At 32.1% G+C, this 23,508-nt stretch overlaps 1 protein-coding gene across 2 annotated transcripts in view; it reads right to left on the bottom strand.

The window, feature by feature from the left end:
- Nucleotides 1–23,508, bottom strand: part of LOC139480849 (uncharacterized) — a 94,201-nt gene that overhangs the window by 24,249 nt on the left and 46,444 nt on the right. Inside the window, exon 1 of one of the 2 annotated variants that reach the window (XM_071263749.1) lies at nucleotides 6,653–6,922. The exons of the other annotated variant lie outside the window; for it this stretch is intronic. Within the exon in view, the coding sequence (XP_071119850.1) occupies nucleotides 6,653–6,676 (24 nt within the window). The 5' untranslated portion in view covers nucleotides 6,677–6,922. Of the gene's footprint in view, nucleotides 1–6,652; nucleotides 6,923–23,508 lie in introns of those variants that run through there. 2 annotated transcript variants of the gene reach the window in all.

The following is a 23,508-nucleotide window of genomic DNA, read 5'->3' as shown; positions in this document are numbered from 1 at the left end:
AGTATTTGACATTTGAGAGGACAAAACATATTATTGCGATACTGCAGGCAAATTTTGTTGGGCAAATTCCAAACAATTTTGTCAGAAACTCAAAAATAAAAACATCATTTGTACCTTTTTTAATTACGGAAATTTCCTATCCGTCAATCAGCTCCACCATTTATTTTTTCCTTCACAACCAATTTGATAGTTTCGATGTGATTATGTAGATTTTGTAGGAGAAGTTAATTTAATTTTGAGTGATTTGAATATATATAGTAGTTCTTTCGTGTATTTTCTGTAAAAAAGTTATATTTTTGTTAATAAAATTTTTACTTTATATAAAAGTTAACCAAATCCTTCGGATAAGAGGTTTTTCCGGATAATGACTATAGTTGACATTGTGTAAAAATACATTGTATGTCAATGTTTAACCTCAGAGCAATTTTAATATGCATGAAAGTGGTCGGGGGAAAAGTACTATTGAAGTTTCGCAGATATTTGGTGTGTGACAAGGTGATGCTAAAACCAACTTCTCTTGATATTCCGTTTTCCGTGGGCGAATCATCAGTGATGTTATGAGACTTGCACCAGAAGGCAAATTTGGTGCATCTTTAAATTAGATTGATTGATTGATTGTTGGTTGCTTGACGTCCAGTGGCAAATATTTAATGCATGTTCAGGACGAGAACAAGTTACATATAAAAACAATAGGTAGGTTTTGTCATAATAGAGGCCATTCGGGATGATGATCGGGAAAATTTAGACTGCCAATGGAAAATGATGGTATATTGGATTGGGACAGAAATTGTCCATTGCAACATGCCACCTACGGACCCCTCAAAGAGTTGATGCAAGGGTTTTTAACGTGCAAAGAACGTGACACTCCCTTTACACGAGACATCGGATTTAACGTCCCCATTCTGACCGGACGTGACTGCGATACATCCCGTACAGCCAAACGGACGCCCCACTTCGTTTTACTGCCGGTCGGGGGAAGACCAAGTGACCATATTTCGTTTCCCCAGTCACCCTTGGGGAACTTTGAATTAGAAACAACAGAAATCCATTTATGTGATCAAACTGATCGACATGTATCCTCACAACCTGACACTTTTATACGATCTCGCGCTCAGTTTCTTCCTTGTAGTTTGGATATGAAAACAGGGTTTTTGTGTAAAAGAAAAACCTTTAAAAAAACCAGAAAACTACGCACAACTGAGTCCTCTAAACGTGTTGACAGTCTTTTAAGTTGTGTTTATTAATGTGAGTAATCATTTATCCATGCATAACCAAGTACGTATTGAAGTCAACACCTGTGCAATTAAGTAAAACAGTTACTGAAAAATTAGAATTTGAACTTGCTGTCAGTTCATTAATAACGATTGTTAGTGATGTGATTTGTTCTTCCATAAGAAAAAGCCTTTCTCATGTAGCACATCTTCTATATATACCGATCAATTTTACCCAAGATTGTCTCTGATGCTTACCAAACTGCCAAACTCCAGAACTAACTAGATATTGTGACACCTTACAATTCAGACACAGTAGGGCCAAGGGATATGACATATAGAGTTTAGCTCTGAACTCAATTTAGGGGATGTCATATCTGCTGCAGGAAAATTGAAGTCTATGTTAAGACTTTCGGGATTACACCAAGGTGTGTCTGAAAATATCAAGGATACATTAAAAGAAGAACAATCACTTCACCCTGCCACCGGTGCTCTTATGAGCTATGTCCTCGTTTTGGTATTTCTATGGAAATGATCCCCGCATAGCTTGTTAATAGATATAGGAAGATGTAATATGAGTGCCAATGATACAACACACCATCCAAGTCACAATTTATAAAAGTAAACCATTAAAAGTCACGGTCCGGTCTTCAACACGGAGCCGAGGCTCAAAAATTCATTTGTTAGTTAATTGATGAAAAATGACACAAAGGCGCTTCTGAACCGTATATTGTCCCTAAAGATAACAAACATTCGTAAATGTATGGCTATTACACAATCAATCGTTTCTGTAGCAACATTCGCCCCATTACATTTGGGATCGGCAATGCAGATACATCATGCATATGCATATAGGAATATGGGTCACGAACATTGATCGAAACTTTGTACTCACATTTCTTTTTGTGTTTCCTATGCAAAGGTAAGACTATATCTGACGAGTTTTTACCGAATAATGACGGTATTTACGCTCCAGATAGCATTTGTACTCAAAAACTGCTTTGAACAAACTCTGTCCTGCGCCGAACTTGTTCTTATAAAAAAAGGTAAGTGTCTTGTAATGCTAATACGCGTACTGAATCCGCATATGATGACTAAGTGATTGATTCATGTCCCTATTTTGTGAATACTTGAGCTATTGTGTGTCGCTTTTAAAAGTTATATAAGGATCATGACTGATTCTGAATTACAACATTAGAAAATTGGCATTGCATTGTATAATTTTTCATCCCTCCCTTAAAAAAATAATGAGTTAACTTTTTTCCTAGGATTATCCCATTAAAAAAATGTTCATGCACCAAACTGACTTTGTTTTACACTCAATTTTTTTTAAACCTCGCATTCGCCTCGGGTCATTATAATATATTTTGTGTTATAACTGTTCTGTCCAGACTTTGCAAAAACACAATATGTATTTATCCATAACTAGATACTAATTTTCACAAAATACACAACCTTTAAGATGCAAAATTAAAAACACTGTTTCAGCGCTTGAATTTTGTTTTTTTCAAAGATAGAAAAAATGTTGAAATAATTTGATAAACTGGTGTTTTATACTTTAGAAAATAATTCTGTATTATACTATAGTGAAATACTATACACAATATGAAAGTTTATGGATGTGAAAAGGTCAAGGCCACTTCTTCTTTTGCTATGTCTTAAATGGAAAAAAATCAGAAGGTTCCAAATCAACGCCATTTTGTAATGGCAGCTCTTCATATAAGATGTCAAATTGTCGTTTTAACATCGTTTATAGCATATGCTTATGATTGAATCGTTTTTGTAGAATTCTATTGAATAAATATCAGAATATTTCTCCTTTTTGGCCTTGTGGTTGAAATATTGATATTTTTAGGTCTGACCTTTGACCTCAATTTCACAAAATTGTGACCACTCTGGATTTTTACGACCCAACTTTTCTTATTGTACACGTTTTCCTCTTTCCGTCGATATATAATTTAGGTGTGTGTTCTTCCGGACCATTAAAGTTTTAAAAAATGAACTCTGGTTGCAGAACTAATAAGCTTCCTTTATAAAGAACACCAAGGATTATCTCCAAGTGAAAGTACTATTTACATATTAAAAAATATGGTGGATATATTTTAAAAGTTATTGTCCAACGGTTAAAATACACAGTAAAACTCTTTTACACATACACATTAAAACACAACTTATACGGATGTGTTGTATACTGTTGTATGGTGAGTAACATAGGCCTTGATTGGTTCAAAGTATGTAATTCTAGTATTTGATAATAGTGGACACTCCAGGAGAAAATGAGAGATATTTTCCTCAGAAAGATCACATAGTTGGCAGACTGGTGAAGGTGATTGATTAAATTTCGCTCGATCAGAATTCAGTATAAATGTTCCTGAAACTATTCTAGCTTTAATAATAGCTTTCCGAACTTCGGCTTTTGTCTTGTCAAATATAGTCCACACTGAGTAATTTTTGCCAATAAGAAGATATTTAGTTTCCATTTATTTTAGAATTGATTTAGATTCGGCATCGCCCCTTAATGTATTTTGCCAGTACGTGTTCAGATGCTTCGTTACAAGAGATTTCCATTTCAATTTTAAAGGGAGAGATTCTTGAAGAAGATGAATCGGAGGCAGTCCATACTTTAATAGGATTTCTCGAATTGTTGAAAAAAGCTGTTCGGGTTATCATAGTTAACCGACATTTGTCTGATGATGATATCATTAACTCTTTGAGCAGTTGAAGAAAGTAAATTATGGAGAAAAGACAATAGGTTTTTATGAAGTTCAGCTTCTATTGGCAGTCCACCAATCAGAAGATATATTGCAGCTATAGCCGTGCGTTGAGGAAGAGATTGAAAATGTCTTAAATTCTTTCTACGAAAAGATTCCAGCTGCGTTATATTGGTCTTATTTAGAGGAATGGCTTCCAAACCATATAGTAGTCTTGGTAGAACATATGTGTTGTAGAATTTATAAGATGTTACTGGATCTAAGCCATTTGTTCCATGCATTCCAGAGCCCATTAATGCTTACAAAGTTCGTCTTGCAAGCTTCATTCTATTTGCCACATTTATTTCTCCGTCCTTTTTCCAGCTTCTAGTTATACCTAAATGAGTTGCTTCTTTTGATACTGTAACCGGAGTATCGTATAAAGTCCAATAAGCGTTTGTAAGCTTTCCACATGTGACACTTTTTGTTTTTGTAGGATGCATTTTGTAGTGATGTTGATTAGAATATCTTTCCGAAACGTTGAGCATAATATGGAGATTGTCTCTATTTGTTTCAATAAAAGCCATGTCATCAACGCAAGTAGGAGTACCGACAAAAATATTTCCAGTATTTAAACCTAAAGAGTTTCTTTCTAGTTCTAAGAGTAGATCTTGTACAAATATTTTGTATAGATGAGTAGACAAAATTCCACCTTGTCGTACACCTTGGTGGACCGAAATTTTTTCACTAAGATCGCATTGCCATTGCACTTTTGTTGTCAGATTAGAATATAGATCTTTAATTACCAGCCATAGGAAAGAAGGAATATTTGAGTCTAGTAATTTATCTAATATAATGTCATGCTGTACCAAGTCAAAGGCTGATTTGACATGCAAGATACCCATATAAAATTCACTGTTTTTCCTAGTTTGATCACATTTGATTCAGATCGATATAATGAAGCTAGAGAATTTAGGCCTTTAGTGAAGCCAAATTGTAAGTTCGTTATGTTTGACGAAAACGTCTATTACAATGATAAACAACAGGCGTCTTATTATTTAGAGCTGGAATCATAAAAATTATGGTCATTGAAATTTCAGACGATACTGGAAATATAGCATCTTGTATAATAGAAGGATCATAATGAACAGATCCGTTAAAGGATGGAAAATCAACAATAAGTTCTAAATAAATTCTATCGTCAATTTACAAAGTTACTTTTTATGATTCCTTTTATCATAGGAACTAATGATATTTCAATTAAGATGAATAACTATCTCTTCATTAAATCTGGATTATTTAGATGGGGCATGAGGCCTAACTTTGCAGGTATTGTTCAAAATGATAAAGTTGTGTGGCTTTGAATCTATTTGAAGTTTGCCTTATACAACGATTCACATCATAAAAGGAACATTTTTTTATATGGAAGATTGAGCAAATTTCATTAGGAAGTTGCATCAAAAGTTATTATCGAGGGAAACTATTTGATGTTTGAAATCAACTAACTTTCTATATACGATATGCGTTATGATAACATATTGTAATTTCAACAATTTTAAATAATTCAAAAATATGATGATCAAAGAATTTAACAAGAAACTGTTAACACAAATGTAAATAATAAAAACTATAGAAAAAGTAAAACAAACCAGTTATAATATTACACACGTTTTGAAGCACCAATGTTTAACTAAAAACATGACAAAGTTAGAGTAAGCAGCAAGCAGGGGTAATTGATGTGTGGTTGACATGAATGTTAAAATTACACGGAATTTTTGAACTAGTGTATGGTCACAAAATGGTGTGTGACACAAAACCTATTTTATCAATGTAATGCGGATAACGACTGTAACAAACACAAAATTATGGAATTTGTTGATCGACCCAATGCGTCGATTTCTCAGTTCCTTAGAGATCTGTTCTAATGGCAATAGATCTGAACAAACCAGAAAAGCCGACTGATGGAACAATTTACATAGTGTGTCATATTCCAGCTTTGATATATAAGACATAATTTCTTCGCATAGCGAGGTATGCATGCAATGCACGAGACGCTTTCCACTTATACGCACCGGATGTAGTTCTTAAATATTCATTAATTTCTTTTGAATCAGTTTTTGTATTCTTATGAATTTACGAGAGAAGAACATTGATAGAAAAGTCAGAAGATACCAAAAGAGACCGTGCATATTTACGCCAAACATTTTTCATTTTAAGCTGAAAAAATAGATTTTGCAAAGTACTCTACAAATTTTAAAGTTAATTGGTTTGATAAATGTAACACAAATCTGTTGAAGTCACTTCTGAAAAATCATTTTCGTTATGAGATTTAAGATTTGTAATTTTAATGAGATTACATTATTTGATTTCACAGAGAACATATAAGTTTGTCTTTAAAAGATTTCATCTTATCAACAGTTTGAATAAATTAAAACATTTGAATTTGAATGTTTAGAAAGAAAAAAAAACAATCTCCTTCTAAAAAACAAAATATTGAAATTGCTAACCTTAAGCATTTTTCTATTTGCCTAAAATATTGAAAAATGAAAAATGCAAAGGGACAATAAACAATAATATTTTGAAGTATAACCGACAATTATATCACCCCTTTGTTATAACGAAAAGACAAGTCCAAAATAACGCCACTGAAAACTAACGACTAAGCAACACGAACTCGATCAACACTACTGTTTGTATCTGTTTTAAAACTATGTACTATTTATTTTTATAATATGATAATTTTATACTTACTTTTTTCAAGCTATATTCAAACATAAGAGTTATTTGTTCAACTCAGGAAAATGCCAGTAGGATTATTTTATCTTTCGATACACATGATAGAAAAATAGTCTGAATAAAAATAGACATTGCTATTAATTTAAATCGGCTGATAATCCACGTTGACTGTAGAAAGTCATATTCAAATTACTTGAATATCGCAAAATCTAAATTACTTTCCGTTAAATTTTTAATTCAATATTACAGTTATTTATGTCACTTAATGAAACTGATATCACTGATTAAAAAGTTTGCCAATGACAATATGTATCTACAAGAGATCATACTAAAATCCGTGTATGTATCGATAATGAAATTAAATTTTAAATCATACATTATTGCACATAGATATCATCGGAATACGATATTCCCTTATAAGACAATACTATTTTACATAAATGTTTGCATATGCCAATATATCTGAATGACATACCGGTATTAGGTATGCACGAAGACCAATCATTTTTAGGATATATTCGATTGTCGTTTGGCACTTTTGATGAAGGTGACCTTGCAACAATGCAGAAAATCGTTTCTACCATCTTCGGAAGTCAATAAAAACTACGGATATAATTGTCAGTTGGTTTAAGGTAACTGGTGGAAACACAGCATGAATATAATTATCGAAATTGGGGATAATCGAAATATCATGTTCAATTGTCAATTCAGGAGAGACTGGTGAAAAATTATTATTACCCGAAACCCTATGTAGTGAAAGGGTTGTACAAAAATTGTAAAAAAAAATCCATGTAGAGGTCGTTTATGGGACATTGCAATATATTGCAGTAACCATTTTCTTTTTTGCTCTCAGTTAAGGTTATTTTCTTATTCACTTACAATATGAATAGTTTTTGAATCCTACAAAGGTCTCAATCAACAAGCGGGTGTTAAATACAACTCGTTTCTGACTACTTATAATTTGAATCATGTCTGTCAAACTGCACAATAATTTCTCATGGGATTGTGTGAAACATGAGCTTTCAGTCAATATGTGACAATAATAGTTATAGAAAGCAGCATAATTATTTATGTATACTGATATAATATCATAAAGAAATGAAAACGAAATTTGACACGTAATACAAATGTTAAAACTCATATTGGCAGCCTTATACACCAATGACCTTTTCTTCTTCCTACCATTTTGGATTTATTTGCTCAATGAATCAGTTTTTTAAAGGCAACCTTGATTAACAAAAAATAAGATAGATACAGAACACAGATATTGATGATCAATTATCAAATATCATTTAGAATTACGTCAGTAGCGTGCAATTACTAGATTGTAGCACGTTAATACAAATACTAGATTTTAAATATTTGTCTACATGGATCTTTAGTATTCTATACATTCACTTTTCTTTTAAAACAGGTCTTTACAGACAAGTGACAGGGAATGTAAGAAAAGAAATGAAAAGAGAATAGGACTGTTAACCTCTATTGACAGATTTAAAGGCGTTGAACAAAGTAGAGGCTTCTTTTGATAGATACTGGCAAAAGCGTTTAACACTTTTTTATGTATCGTACCGTAAAGTAGGATCTAGAGGTCTCATCAGTTGAGGGACATTTTTTTCACACGAATATAAACACTATATATTCATAAAAAAATGAGGAGAATGGAGAGAGAAAAAAAATCTGCTAAAAGAAAGATATCTGTCGTTCGGAAAATATGTACAAATAAAGCATGAATAGAAAATAACAACACTTTGAATTATTCTCTTCTTAAATATTGATAAAAGTTTATAATGTACTAGCTTGGCATTAAATATTCCACTGATAAACAATCCATCCTAGAATTGTGTTGACGTTAAATATTGTTACGTGCTTGGTGTTATCCCTTATTATAAAAATTGAAAATAGAGTCCTCAATATATGATTACATCGGTTTCTTTTCGTTTAATACATGTTTTTGTTTAACTACAATAAGGCACCAGCAAGACAAACAAAGTTGTAATGCAAAAAGTATATAACTGTTCCTAGCTTTCAGGATGTATTCTTCTGACATTCCAGTCTCGTTCAGTCTCATTGAAATCTTGTTCTGGAATTATTTCCAAAACATGTGATATAAGTGGAAAATAGCAATGAATTTAATAATAATCATAATCAAACTTAACTCTGTGAAAGAATTGTGTATTTCCAATAAGTAGTTTTTGAGTAATGAAATTTTCAAGTTTTATTACTAATCAAGTCAGTCTTTTTTTAGTGAAATTATTAGAAAAATGGGTGAGGGGTACAAAAAATGATTTTACCAGAAACATAAACATCCCATATAATTTTTTTCTTTTTAAATTTCATAGATATGTATTTTTTTCAATCATTTATAACAAGGAAAAATATGAATTTTGTTCTTTAAACAGAGAAACATTACAAATCCACAAAATTAAAACATGGTAAATTTGACACGAGAAAGCATCAAAATATGATAAAACTTTCTTATATTAACACCTACCTATAGTTTTTTTCTGTTAAATTTATTTGAATTGGTCCCCTTCATCTTTATTCAGAGTATGAACAAAAGTTTAATTGTGGAACTGTGATTTTTTTCACGTTAATAGTCCAAAAATAGGTAAAAATTGATGAAAAATGGAAAAATCATCAAAATTGGGTACTTTCAGAAGGCCATATCAAATAAAGAAGCGCACCACCATATAATTTTTTCTTCACCAATAATTGTTTTACAGTCATATAAACCCAAAAATCAGGTTTAGAAAATAGTTTAATTCTAGAAATGTTTGGCTCCTCAGAGGTGTACATCCTTAAGGCGAAGTGTACGTAATTGCACGCCTCTAGCGGAATACGGGATTAAAAACGTTCGTCGTTAGTTACGCAAGTTATCTCCCTTACTCCAAGAAAGGACACACGAAAGAGAAACTACTTTCTGCGGTCTATAATGAATCCAACAAGCACGCCTGTGCTGTCTTAAACCTCATAGAAATTATCTAAATAATTCCAATTAGAAATCACAGCATTCTGTACGTTGTTCTGTCTGCAGCCTGACTTAAAAACACTGGGGTTTTTGTTTTTTGTTTTAGACGCGTAGGAGAAGGCATTTCGTGTTTATAATATCAACAGAAAGAAAAAACGCCTCACAACAAAATTATAAACAAATAAACAAATAAACATGTAACAATTTTTCTTCTATTGATATCAAATTAATTAAAATGAAACCTGACCCAACAATATTGTTTAAAAAAGCCGTAGTCTTGAACGAAAAACACAGTACTCAACGTAAAGTTTTATAATAGGTTACAAATAATTAATGAAAGACGTGATTTATATTCATATAAGAAATCAGACGATACCAAGAGAATAATTTGACCACTAGTGCAAAACTTACCAGTCGGAAGAACAAAGACGGAAAACAAACAAAAAATGAACAAATTATGCCCCAAAAATTACTCAGTAACTTAAAATTTGTCTCACTCTAACATTTATCTTAAAATAAGTAAAAATTATGTCATTCAACTCCCAGTTTTCAACTTTTTCCACATGTGCAGAAAATAAACAGGTGTCTTCTATTGCATCCGCAATTTATGGGAAAACTAAATCTAAATTTAGAACCATATGTGAAATTGAAAGTACTCATGCATTCATGTAAGATAAAATATAACATGTCATTTCTTCTTTCACAAATTCCAATTTCGAAGAGATATATAGCGAAATCTGTTTTATTTTATTGTGCCTGTGTGCATCATTCAAAATAAGAGAATGTAATTTTGAAGTATCAAGTCTCAATTCAAGATTATGAATTTATGAATGAATAGAATATATAATAACGGGGGGGGGGGGGGGGGGGGGGGGTAGGACCTTTATCGGAACTCCGAGATGGGGTGTTTTTTTTAAGCTCGGGATTTCGGGATTCACCCTTTCGGGATCCGGGAATTCTATTTCCGAATTTCGGGTAGTCGGAATTTAATTTTTTTTTAATTGGGGACCTCGCCGGATTTCGTGTTTTTAAGCCAGGGATTTCGGGATCTGGATCCCTCCTCCCCTCCTCCCTCTATTATGGTTAAAGAAAAGAGGTCAGGAAAGTTTTGTGATACTTGTAACTGCAATTTAATATTTAGTGGAATGAGAGGTGAAATGTGTTCAGACTATTACATTTCGATTCTTTTTTTAAATTTAACCAAAGTTTACTGCAAGGGGTGTTTAACGACCTCGATGATTATCCATGAGGGTCTCGCACTCGGTCAGCTCTAGGTTTTCACCTAGTTCATGATCGAGAAGCCTGTGTTTTACTAGTCTTATAATATGAGACTTTGGAGTTCATATAATTTACATTAAACGTTTTTTATCGAATATTTCAAGGCTTTTTGACTGTCAATGTTGAACCCCCCCTCCCCCCTTTCCAATCGATTGGATAAAATGAATGGATTGCCGCCCCTATTTCAAACTTAAGTTCTATAAACTGACTGGTATTCGAATTTGTTAAAAGAAATAATTGGTATCTCTATTGATTCAATACCGTAATGCCGAAAAACAATCATTTGTTTCCGTGAATTCTGAACAGCTAGAAATATATTCCGAAGTTTCAATTTGAGTGACTCGAATAATTATTTCCACACACGACTGAGAAATGTAGCATTCGTACATCAGCTGAATAATACGGCTGAATTATTCGGGTTACAATTTGTGTAAATCCCGAATACACATAAAAGTAAAGGTCCAGCCCGACTTTCGGAAATGTACTGTTGTAGATTTCAGATTGATTTCCAGAAATAAAAATCATACAAAAATGTTTCACGCAAATATTCGTCTTCAGACGTGTAAAGTTATACAACGGTTACTAGCCGGTCTGGATTGTGTTAAAAAGAAGCGCATGAAATGCATAAAATATATAATGTCGTGCCTCAGGGTTGTGTTGAATTATAGAGATGCTTTATGCGGCACAAAGATAAGATTAATTTACCCAAATGTACTAAGAATTACCACGCAACTTAAATTTACTTAACTATTGGTTTGTTATCCTGTGCCAGACAAATGGCTGATATTCTGAGAAGAGACTTTGATGAAATGAAGTTTTATGGGAACAAAGATTTTGAAAACACGTCGCAGTGTTTAGATTTTAACAAAAAATAAGGCACCAAGGTCGAAAATAGTTCTAGTTCGTAATGAAGAAAATGTCAACCGTTTTCTAGCTTGGAGATCTCCGCACGCACCCGAATATAATAGACAAATACAATACAATAGGACACAAAACGTAACATAAAGAACTAAAGACCGAGCAACACGAACTCCAACAAAACGGTATACATTTCATACAAGTATAGGACTATATGAAGCGTCGTAACTGTTGCGGCGACGTCAATAACGTTGTCGTTGTTTTTTGTTTTTTTACACTCAAGATTCAACTTTAACAGGGTATAGCTTGAAAAGTAGCACGGTTGCTAAGGACTTTCTTTGCACCAATCGATTCCTCAGACATTTTAGAATCATCTCATAAATTTAAAAAAAAATCGATTGTCTAATATAATAGAAAATCTTGGAAATGTAACAATTCCTGCCGAAATTTCACGATTTTCCCTATATATCCTTTGTAATTTTGGTGTATGATGCTGTTAACTTCAACAGCTCGTATCTCAAAAACGAAAACGGTTACCCCCTTTTTTTATTTTATTTTCCGATTTATTTTTACAAGCAGAATCTACATGTAAAATTTTGAAACAATCCATTGTGTAGTTTAATTACGTACACTTCGCCTTAAGTCAAAACAAACATCAACAAAACAGACAAAACATTCCCTGAACTACTTTGCCTAAGGAATGATGCACTGAAAAGGCACCATTCCAATCAAATCAGTATCCCCCCCCCCCAAAAAAAAAGAAGGAAAATGATGTGGGTGTCGATCTTATAAATGACATGCGTTTTGTTTTAAAACATAATAGAATATTAATATCTTCCCTGTTTCATGTAGAGAAAATAACAAAGATGCGCACATAATTAAACATGTATGTCGATGTGAGATAACGCAAATAGCAATTGAATTTACTTGCAGTTTGATATTATCTTTTTGTGTTTGAGGGTTGCCTAGTTTTTTTTTTTTTATAAAACTAACAATATCTCTATTGTAGCGCACTTAAAATGATGTTTAATTATTTACTATAAGATGTTTTATCGTTTCTTGTTATATGATAGTGTAACCAATGTCAAGTGAAGCTTCCATGTTTAATTGATGACCCCACTTAAACTATTTTTTTCATTCTTCACAAGAATCGCTTAAATAACAGTTATATCTAAAAGACGTTTAACATATTGAATAGGCCAGATTTTTATAATTCATATATATTTCAAAAGGTAATGTTCTTTTCATGAATATATAATTCCGTACATGCATGTACATAATCAAAAATAATCATAAGAGAATAATCACTCAATAATAACCCTTAGCACTACGAAAACCGGTGGCTGTCTAGATTAGCATATACCAGGGTATTATTGAAATTACTCTATTCATTACATTGTTTGGCCGATAGTTTTTGTATTCTTCATATTTTATCATCAGCTTTTTCTCCTTACATTTGTAAATGTTTTAGTCCATTTTTTCTAAACGTTTTATAGGCCCAAATGTTCTCTTTGTTGTGGCCCATTATTCTCCTATCGGTAGGACCGAATCACACCCTAATAAACTTAAAAAACACCATTTTGTTGCGATCCGCCCTTTCTATAAAACATTGCAGCGATATATTAATTAATCGTTCGCATACAATATCCAATGGGTTCCAAATATGAATGTCGTTTTTTTTCTATATTTTCTCTTTATAATAATTATTCTTTATTGTCATATATGTAAAATTATACTTGTGACATAATATCAAAAGTAACAACAACAAAAGATAACTGAGTTGAACACACACATACACACACATCTACACTTGGTTTATATTTGAAGGATTTAGCAGGACTTATAGCTCTTCAGTATCAGACGTATTTGGTCTTATTACCTTAACTGCATCTTGAAAGCCGATAGCCGGAGAAAGGGTGTGATATATTTTTGACTTTTTTACCTAGTTTTTATCTTATTGTTTTGTACAGACATTGTTGTCAATATAATGGAATGTTTTGCGAATGGCATATAAGTAATTGGTTAAGCTAGCTATAAAAGCAATCCACCTTTTTCTACATAAGGAAATAATTATACTGAGGAAGGCAAATGACAGTTGTGAACTATTCGTTTGAAGTGTTTCAGCTTTTGATTTTGCCATTTGATTAGGAATTTTCCGTTTTTAATTTTCCTTTGAATTCGTTATTTTTTCTTATTATTTTACTCTTTATCATACATGTAATGAAACATCAGCCTTTTAAAATCGACCTTGTTTGTTAATAGAACGTTAGTTGAGGGTCGAAATGGAAGAACCTTCATGAAGAATAACGGTAAAAACATCTCGCCAAATGCCGTTAACGGTAGTTTTTGGTGCATGACGACAAACACTTCCTTATAGACAATAAAAAAAAATCGACTGATCTTGACGGTTTAAGTAATTTTTTTGGCAAAACTAACCGTAGCAATAATTATTTGAGACCTCCGACGAATCACGATATAGGTTTTTTTCTGACGAATCACGTTTTAACAAATTTGATGCTAACGGTAGTCGAAAATTGCAGTTTGACACATGACGGTAAAGGGCTTCTCTACCATCTTGGTTAGATATACATAAAAGAATAAAAAAAAACCCACTATATTTGCCCTTGAATTTTTACTAGATAACATTTTTGTTCGCTTTGGAGATTCCGTATATCGTCAGGTTATTGGAATTCCAATGGGGACTTACTGTGCACCACTTATTGCGGACCTGTGTTTGTATTGCTATGAGTTACATTTTATGACAAAAATCAACAAAGACTCATCAAAACAACATCTGATAAACAAATTTAATAATACTTTAAGATATTTGGATGATATTTTGGCTCTCAATAATGACTACTTCAGTATGTATACTAAAGAAATTTATCCTGTTGAACTTACTTTAAATAAAGCTAATACTACAAATGACCACTGCCCTTTCCTCGATCTTGATATCTATATCACTAACGGAAAGCTTAAATTTATGATAAAAGAGATGATTTTTCATTTCCTATCGTTAATTATCCATTTTTAGATGGTGACGTTCCCTTGTCACCATCTTACGGTGTTTATATATCTCAACTTGTACGATTCGCTCGTGTGTGTTACAATGTTTTAGATTTTAACGAGAGAAATTTATGTATTACTGAAAATTATAACACCAGGGTTTTCGATATCACAAACTAGTCAAAACATTTACTAAATTTTATCATCGGTATAAGGATATCATTCTTGAATATAGCTCAACATGCAGACTTCTTATACGTTCAGGTATTTCACATCCAATTCTTTATGGAAATCTTCTTTGTAAAGCACAAAAATGTCAGTATTCACCTCAGAAACTAACAAAACCTTTAGATAGACTTATTAAGAAGGGATAAAGTTGCGATACTGTTGTCAGGCCATTAAAGATTGCATATTTGGCGTTAATATTGATTCACTTATAGGGTATTTGCATCGGAACTAAACACATTTATTCAAAAACCAGTTGTTGGCATGACACGGGTTATGTGTTTCTCATATATGTTATGATGATATGATACCAAACCCCTAACGGGAAGGATTGTGCCTGATATTCATATGATGAAATCATAATCTTTCAATCAGTTTAATTGGAGTCTGGAGCTGGCATGTCAGTTAACTGCTAGTAGTCTGTTGTTATTTATGTATTATTGTCATTTTGTTTATTTTCTTTGGTTACATCTTCTGACATCAGACTCGGACTTCTCTTGAACTGAATTTAATGTTCGTATTGTTATGCGTTTACTTTTCTTCATTGGCTAGAGGTATAGGGGGAGGGTTGAGATCTCATAAACATGTTTAATCCCGCCGCATTTTTGCGCCTGTCCCAAGTTCTATGGCCTTTGTTAGTCTTGCATTATTTTAATTTTAGTTTATTGTGTACAATGTGGAAATTAGTATGGCGTTCATTATCACTGAACTAGTATATATTTGTTTAGGGGCCAGCTGAAGGACGCCTCCGGGTGTGGGAATTTCTCGCTACATTAAAGACCTTCTGCTGATGTTGTTTCTATGGTCGGGTTGTTGTCTCTTTGACACATCCCCTATTTCCATTCTCAATTTTACGTATAGACTTCATTTTGTCACGACAGACTGCATTACAGATCAATTCAAATTAGAAAAAGTCTAAGCCTTGTTGATCTAAACTTTATTCAATCTGAGGAGTTAACTGTTTTAATTTATGATAAAGTTCTGATGTTTACTAGAAAGTATTAAAATATTTTGAGATTATATTTTCCAAGTGATATCCTAAACATGAAAAACCGATTTATGTGTATGCAAACTTCACGATACGATCTAACAAAGAAACCTAGCAGCAAATGTTGATATCAAGAACATGTTTAACAATTTTTGTGTGTTTGATTGAAATATTCTTTCGTATCACACAATGGCGGACCTGATTCAAACAAAATTCCCTAGTGCGAATGCATAAAATGTACAGTAAATATTCAATATTCTTTTATGAGTGCACGTGTCATCTTATATTGATTTTAAAGAGCAAACGAATAGATATTATCAATGCAATATGACGAAAAGCTTCAAAATTTACAGCAACTAAAGATTAACATCTGCAAACATTCTTAAAAGTAAATTAAGATGCTTTGAATTATTAATCACTCGGTAGTTACGGATATATATACATATATATATATAGTTATATCTAATGCATCTTACAATTGTAAGCATTTATATAATTGAATTGCTGATTACTTGAATAATTCAAATAGAGACTCATTTACCGCTAAAAGTCACACAATATTGTTTCAGTCTGGTAGACATACATCACGAACTCTTGTATACCAGATAAAACTGTAATTACGCAGACGTTATCAAAGTAACATACAACAAAATGGCGCCATAAGTTTCGATTTTAAGTTAAGCTGTCTATTTTCGCATTTATTTTAATATAGAAAGAAGAAATTGATACTTGTCGTTTGTTGTACGGTGGTATCTATTTATACAGATGTTATTATTATTTTTTAATCAATACACAGAAAACTTATGTTTCATGGGCAACTAAAACAACACAGAAAATCAAAGTTGTCGTAGTTTAATGTTAAAATTTGACAAGCCTCGGTCAATGGTATGGCCTTATTACAATCTGGACAAACACAAAAAAAGATAACTGCTGTTTGTCTTTTCATATTGTTTTGTGCCATAGTGTTGACAATCCTTTTAGAATCCTATTTACTTTTTTGTATTGCTATCTAAGTGTATCTTTTATATTCTAACCTTTTTCCGGGTAACTTACGACAAGTAATTGGAAAGACCAAGGTGATAGTAAAGAGAAATGCAAATATAAAAAAGATGTGGTATGATTGGCTATGAGATATGACACAGAAGTCAAACATAGAGGTCACCGTAAGCTTACTTACCCTGATTTCCATAGCCTTATTATATTCCTAACGTATTCAAACAATAGACATTTTAGTAAACATAACCTAAGCCATTTTAAATATTGACCACAGTGAAGAAGGTTATTAGACCTCAACATTAGCGTGTTCCCTTAGTTTTTGAGTTGTCCTCAATAGCTAATGGCAGGTTAGGCGAAATCACACACACTAAACACAACAATGAACACCTTAATATGCAATTTGTGTTTTGTTCATTGTTGAAGGCCATGTGATGACCAATGATTGTTACTTTACCATGATGAATATGCATTATGAGCTTTGCGAACAAAAGCTGTTAATTTATGTGTCACGTTGATCTCGTGTGGTGCATTGTCTCATTGGCAATACCACATCTCAATTTTCCCCCCTATACGTTATAAGTTATAAGGAAGGACGGACGAAATGATTTAATATGTACGTAATAAAATAAATACATAATATCTTCTCCCAAAAATTATAATTTTATCAGATATATAGTCGAAATATCGACATTTTTAGTTCAAATAATGAGCTGCTTTAAATTTGTCGTTGCTACAACATTTCATGTTAAGAATTGACGCAATATATACTTATGAGATATTTATGTTTGCATGGACGTAATAACTGGCTTCCATAAAAGTTGAAAATGCTAAATGAAACTTTTTCAATTAAAATAAATAAAGGCAACAGTAGTATACCGCTGTTCAAAATTCATCAATCGTTAAGAAAAAAACAAATCCGGGTTACAAACTAAAACTGAGGGAAACGTATCAAATATAAGACTACTACGACACAACAGAGATACAACACCGAAATGTAACACACACAGAAACGAACTATAATGTAACAATGGCCATTTTCCTGACTTGGTAGAGGGCTTTTTATGAAAAAATGGTGGGTTGAACCTGGTTTTGTAGCATGCAAAACCTCCCGCTTTAATGGCAGTGTTAATTAAAACATTAAAATGACAACATTACCCGACACGGTTAGAATAAATAAACAGATAAATGAGAGAAAATATAGGACAGAGAAACAATCGAATAATAGCCATCCAAAGGTAACAGGTTAAAGAATATTTTTATACACCAGACGCGCGCTACGTCCACACAAAACCATGTTCAGATGTAAAAAGTTGGAAAGCCATAACAACTACCAAGTTGAAGATCGCCGAGGACCAAAAGTTCCAAAAAGTTGTGAGGCCAGGGTTATCCGCCTGGGACAAAAACATCAGTTCCTGCTCCACAATGGCATTGTGTATTTTACTCATGTTAATAGACGTTGATAATAAATGATCAAAACAAAGAATGTGAAAAAAACTCAAATAAAAAATAAAAACACCAAACAATTAAAACAACCAAACAACCAAACAACCAAAACACCAATTTCCTTAATATTTCATTATTTTCCTGTTATTGTGAAATATGCACTATAAAATTACTAAAATACATAGAACCGTCCCACACTATGATCATGTGTGATCACTAACCAATATTGAATGTCACAAATAACCATAATTGTAAAAACTATATAGTACTTTAAATCAAACCTTAAACGCCATAAAAGTAATTAAAACTCCAATTCACACGATGATATCGTTAACATGACACGCACTTATTAAATAAATCTCCAGTTAATGTTACAGTAAATAAAAAGATAGCTAGTCTTTATGGATTCCCTCGGCTTAAATAAATTTTTTGCGTTATTAACTTATTCATAAATGAAAAATCAAAATGATCTACTCTGTTGGAATTTTCTTTTTATTAAAACATTTTGAAATTAATAAAATTGTGGGATTTCTTGTCGTTTAAGTGTTTTATCCGTTACAGTCGATTAAGAGAATACACCAATTTAAAAGGCAAATCGGTCGACAGAAAAAGAAACAAGTAAATAAAAAGATGGCTAGTCTTTATAGATTCCCTGGGTTTAAATAAATTTTATGCGTTATTAACTAATTCATTATTTAAAAAAAATCTACTCTGTTGGAATCCTCTTTTTATATAAATATTTTGAAATTAATAAATCGTTTGGTTTTCTGTTCTTCAAGAGTTTTATCCGTTACAGCCGATTAAGAGAATACATCAATATAAAAAGCTAAATCGGTCGACAGAAAAAGAAACGACATTTTAGAGAGGTCCAGGTGTGGTCTTGCAGTCGTAAAATGACAAGTAAGATTTTCGTACTCCTAATTCAACCAATTAAACTATTAGAATTTGTTTTTCGAACACAAATGTTGTTCTCGGATACTGAGTATAGTTTTATGACCGAGAAACCATATTTAACATCTCTAAATGTAAATATTTCTGGATAGCAGGTGAACTTTGTTTCCATTTCACATATAAATAAAGGCAACAGTAGTATACTGCTGTTCAAAAGTCTGAGAGAAAACAAATCCGGATTACAAACTAAAGCCGGGGTAAACACATGAACTGCAAGAGATTACAAAGAAACAATAGAAATACTGAAATGCAACAAAACAAAAGCAAACGACAATGCAACATACATAGAAACGAACTATTAAAATACATCTGACATAATTATTCCTGACTAGGTACAGGACATGTAAAAAAAAACCTGGTGGGTTGAATATAGACATACAGAAGTGGTTGTGATAAGACCCGTTTTTGATCGATGAAGTTCGAACATCACTGGTTTCGCCCACTAAATGGAATAAACATATCTGAGATGATGGTTTAATGTTAAAGTTGGTGTTACAAGTAATCCTTGCATACTGGGAAAAAGAACACTCCATCTATAACATCATGAAAACAGTAAAGCCACATCAAAGAAGATACTGCATATCATTGATTTGTTGACAAGTGTCTTCTGCTACTGGAAGATGACATGTAACTATCTTTTGTGCACTTACTATTAAAGAGCTCATTCAAGGGAGATATATCTAAGGCACAATTTCATAGACAAATTGAGAAAGTTCATTCAGAGAATCACTGTCACCGTGGCCTCTGTCCAAAGGCTTCTCAATATTTCTTTTGATTTATATTGTTTAGGTGTGGTACTTTTTGGATATATTCTATTTGATCAATTATGCTGTTGCAGATTTAAGAAAAATAGCATTCAAATTTGGGAAAATTGAGATAATTATAAACGTTATTATAGCGTTTGAATCTGATTGTCAATAAAATAAATATGGGGAAAATTAACGAAATTGTGGTAAACAGTTGTATATCTTTTGATTTTTCATACTTTTCATTATGCAACATCTTAAATTTGAGAAATTTCACATTTCACCAAATTTCAAACCCCTCTTTTTACCCTATTGGTTACCATGGGAATGGAGCGCAATATTGTAAAATAAATTGATCTGGTATATTAGCATTGTTTTACTTGACCCACAACTGGAGTAAACACTGTTTTTTTTTCTTCAAAAAATGTAGTTTCAATTATTTTAGGGATGAAGCTTGATGGTTCGTAGCGTTCCCTCTGAAGTAATAGTTTTTGACTTTTGAAATTCCGTAATACTTCCGAGTTAAACGTTTCTGTTGTAACTTTGGGCTTGATGTGTCGGTATTATCATTTTACTTTATGTATGAGATGTTAAAGAGGGGCGAATTATACCAGACGGACAGTTAAACTCATAGATCAAAAATAAACTAACAACGCCATGGCTAAAAATGAAAAGAACAAACAGACAAACAACAGTACACATGACACAACATAGAATAGTTATCAAAGGTAACAGGATTATAATTTAGTACGCCATAGAAAACTTTAACACAGTAAGCTGCTCATTTCTAAGGAGCGTGAGCTTCGAAGATGTGAAGCAATAAAATCTGATTAACTTAAACATGTTAAAAGAAATAAGTAAATATCTTTTTTTGATTGTTCTAAAAAGAGCCATTAGTTTTAAATAAAAGGGGAAAAGTATAATTATCTTTAAGTTTCCAGATGCAGTAACACTTCCAGAATATGTTTTGATGTTACGGATTTGGAATAAAATCTCAATTGCCTCTATTTTCAAAATGTTAACCTTATCAATGCTTTTGTTTGGCAATATAAATCCATGTTCTACAATGTATCTTCTCTATTTCTGGTTTTATAGTCAAAATGTGAACTATTTACTGATGAATGATAACACTTCTATGTAAATTATCATACAGCATTGTATGGATTGCATTGCAAAATCTTTCATGCAAATATTGTAGGTCTTTGGATGACATTTGAATATTTTTCAATCCTCAGTTTGCCATACATGTATACATTAATTAGTAACAGGAACGGCGTATATTGATTTCGAACATCCGATTTTTCACGATATAAACTAGTGAAGCAAAAACTGTGCCTATAACTTTTTTTTCTAATTTAATATTTTCTGAAATTAACAACATACTATTCGTTGTGCAGTCATAAATGGCATCCATAGAAATTCTCTAAGATGGGCACACAATAAGAACTTGATCTTCTACACACATGTTTCCAATGTGAGTTTAAACATTCACTTTCATTCAATTTCAATATTGATAAATGTTTTACTGGATAACACAATAACCACTCCTTTTTGGTGAAATCATAACATTCTATTTCAATATTGATTTTTTAATAACTGCGTCTTTTTTGTCAAACCATAATATTCTATTTTTATCGAAACATAAAGTTTACCGATTATACAATGATTGCTCTTATTTATCAAACGATATTGTCTTTCTTAAAATGTCCCGAAGCAAGTCAGGAATATGGCAGTTGTAATCAAATAGTTCGTTTCTTTGTGTGTTGGTGTTTTTTCTTTGTTGCACTTCGATGTACCTATTGTTCCTTTGTTTTCACCTTACAGGTGATGTGTCCCTCGTTTTTGGTTTGTATTTGTTTTTTTCTCAATAATATAAGACTTTTGACCACCGGTATACTAATGTTGCCTTTGTTCAATATTGATAAAAATATAACCGAGTACACGATAACTGCTCCTTTTAAGACAAACCATTACATGGATGGCCTAATTTCTATTTGAATATTGAATAAAAGTTTGAATCCGCTCCTTCTTTGTTATACCATGATAATAAGCAGCATTGTTTTTTAATCACACTATTTCTGTATCAAAATGTTGAAATCGACAATTATTTAAAAAAAAGTAATTTGAAAATCAAATTTTATAAAATTGAGTACAGAAATTTGGAATGAATAAAAAAGACAACAACCCGACCAAAAAGCAGAAAAGAACCGAAGACCCCTAATAGCTATTCAACACACCGAGAAAATCCCGCTGAAAATGGAAGTCATACTAAAATTTTATATCAATATAAATGCCAATATCTTAACTTTTACCAACAAATAAATAAAAAGAAGAAAATGCTCAACAGGATATGGTTTTCATTGTTTTAGGAATTTTACTATGATTATCAACTTACCCTGATTTGAAACAATTCCACAAAAAACGGATTCGCTTTTAATTACTAAATCATATCTAAAGTCCTCATATAGTAGGTAACAAAAATGTTCGACAAGTACTTCACACAATTAGTCTATGAACTATGTTACATCTCTCTATAGAAACACTATTAGTTTTACTGGAAACGAGCTGTTAATAAAATCTTTAAATCATTGACTGATGTTCGTGATCTTTTGTTTGATAATTCAAATATTTTGATTACTTGTGTTGGATTAAACACAGTCCATTGGAAAGAGTATACAAAAAGCTACAATATACAGGTGTATATCAACCAAACTATCGATTTTAATTAATAAACCATTATGCTCACACAGGTTTTATTAAGTTACTTTTAAAAATCAAACGACTTCCGCTGAGTATACTGTTGGATGACGAACAAACGTCACCCATCTTTGCTGGAAAATGTTAATTGCTTCATTGTTTACTACTGCTTGATATCCGCACAAGTTATACAGTTCAGTTTTATTTTTGATTGAGTGTTTTAATATCAATACATTAACAGTGTCAGTAATGTTAAATAATATTTTTAATTTTCGATGCCATACTTGTAACTGAACTTTGTATATTTCTCTCTCCTTATAACTATGCACCAAATGAAACTATGTACAAACTAATTTACTAGTGATGTGTCATGTGCTAAATAGTGGTAAGGGTAAAAATTGAATTCTCAGGAAGACCCAAAGTAAATGGAGGAGTAGTACATAATTATGATATAGGTTTGAACCTATGCACGTTCACGGTACATACACATGTTAAAAATATGCTGCACAACCCTTGGAAAACAAAAAGTAGTCATATGCCAATTGATATTTTATCGTGTGTTATTCTATGTTGTGCTATTGTTTCAGAACATGGAAGAAGGTTTGGTATCATTAAAACGTTTAATTCAGCTGTAAATGTTTGCAACTGTCATAAGTCAGGAATCTGATGTACAGTAGTTGTCGTTCGTTTATGTAATTTATACGTGTTTCTCGTC

Source organism: Mytilus edulis, chromosome 7, assembly GCF_963676685.1.
Source record: "Mytilus edulis chromosome 7, xbMytEdul2.2, whole genome shotgun sequence".
NCBI classification, from domain to species: domain Eukaryota; kingdom Metazoa; phylum Mollusca; class Bivalvia; order Mytilida; family Mytilidae; genus Mytilus; species Mytilus edulis.
The sequence above is the reverse complement of the archived record's forward strand: the minus strand, read 5'-3'. Positions and strand labels throughout refer to the sequence as shown.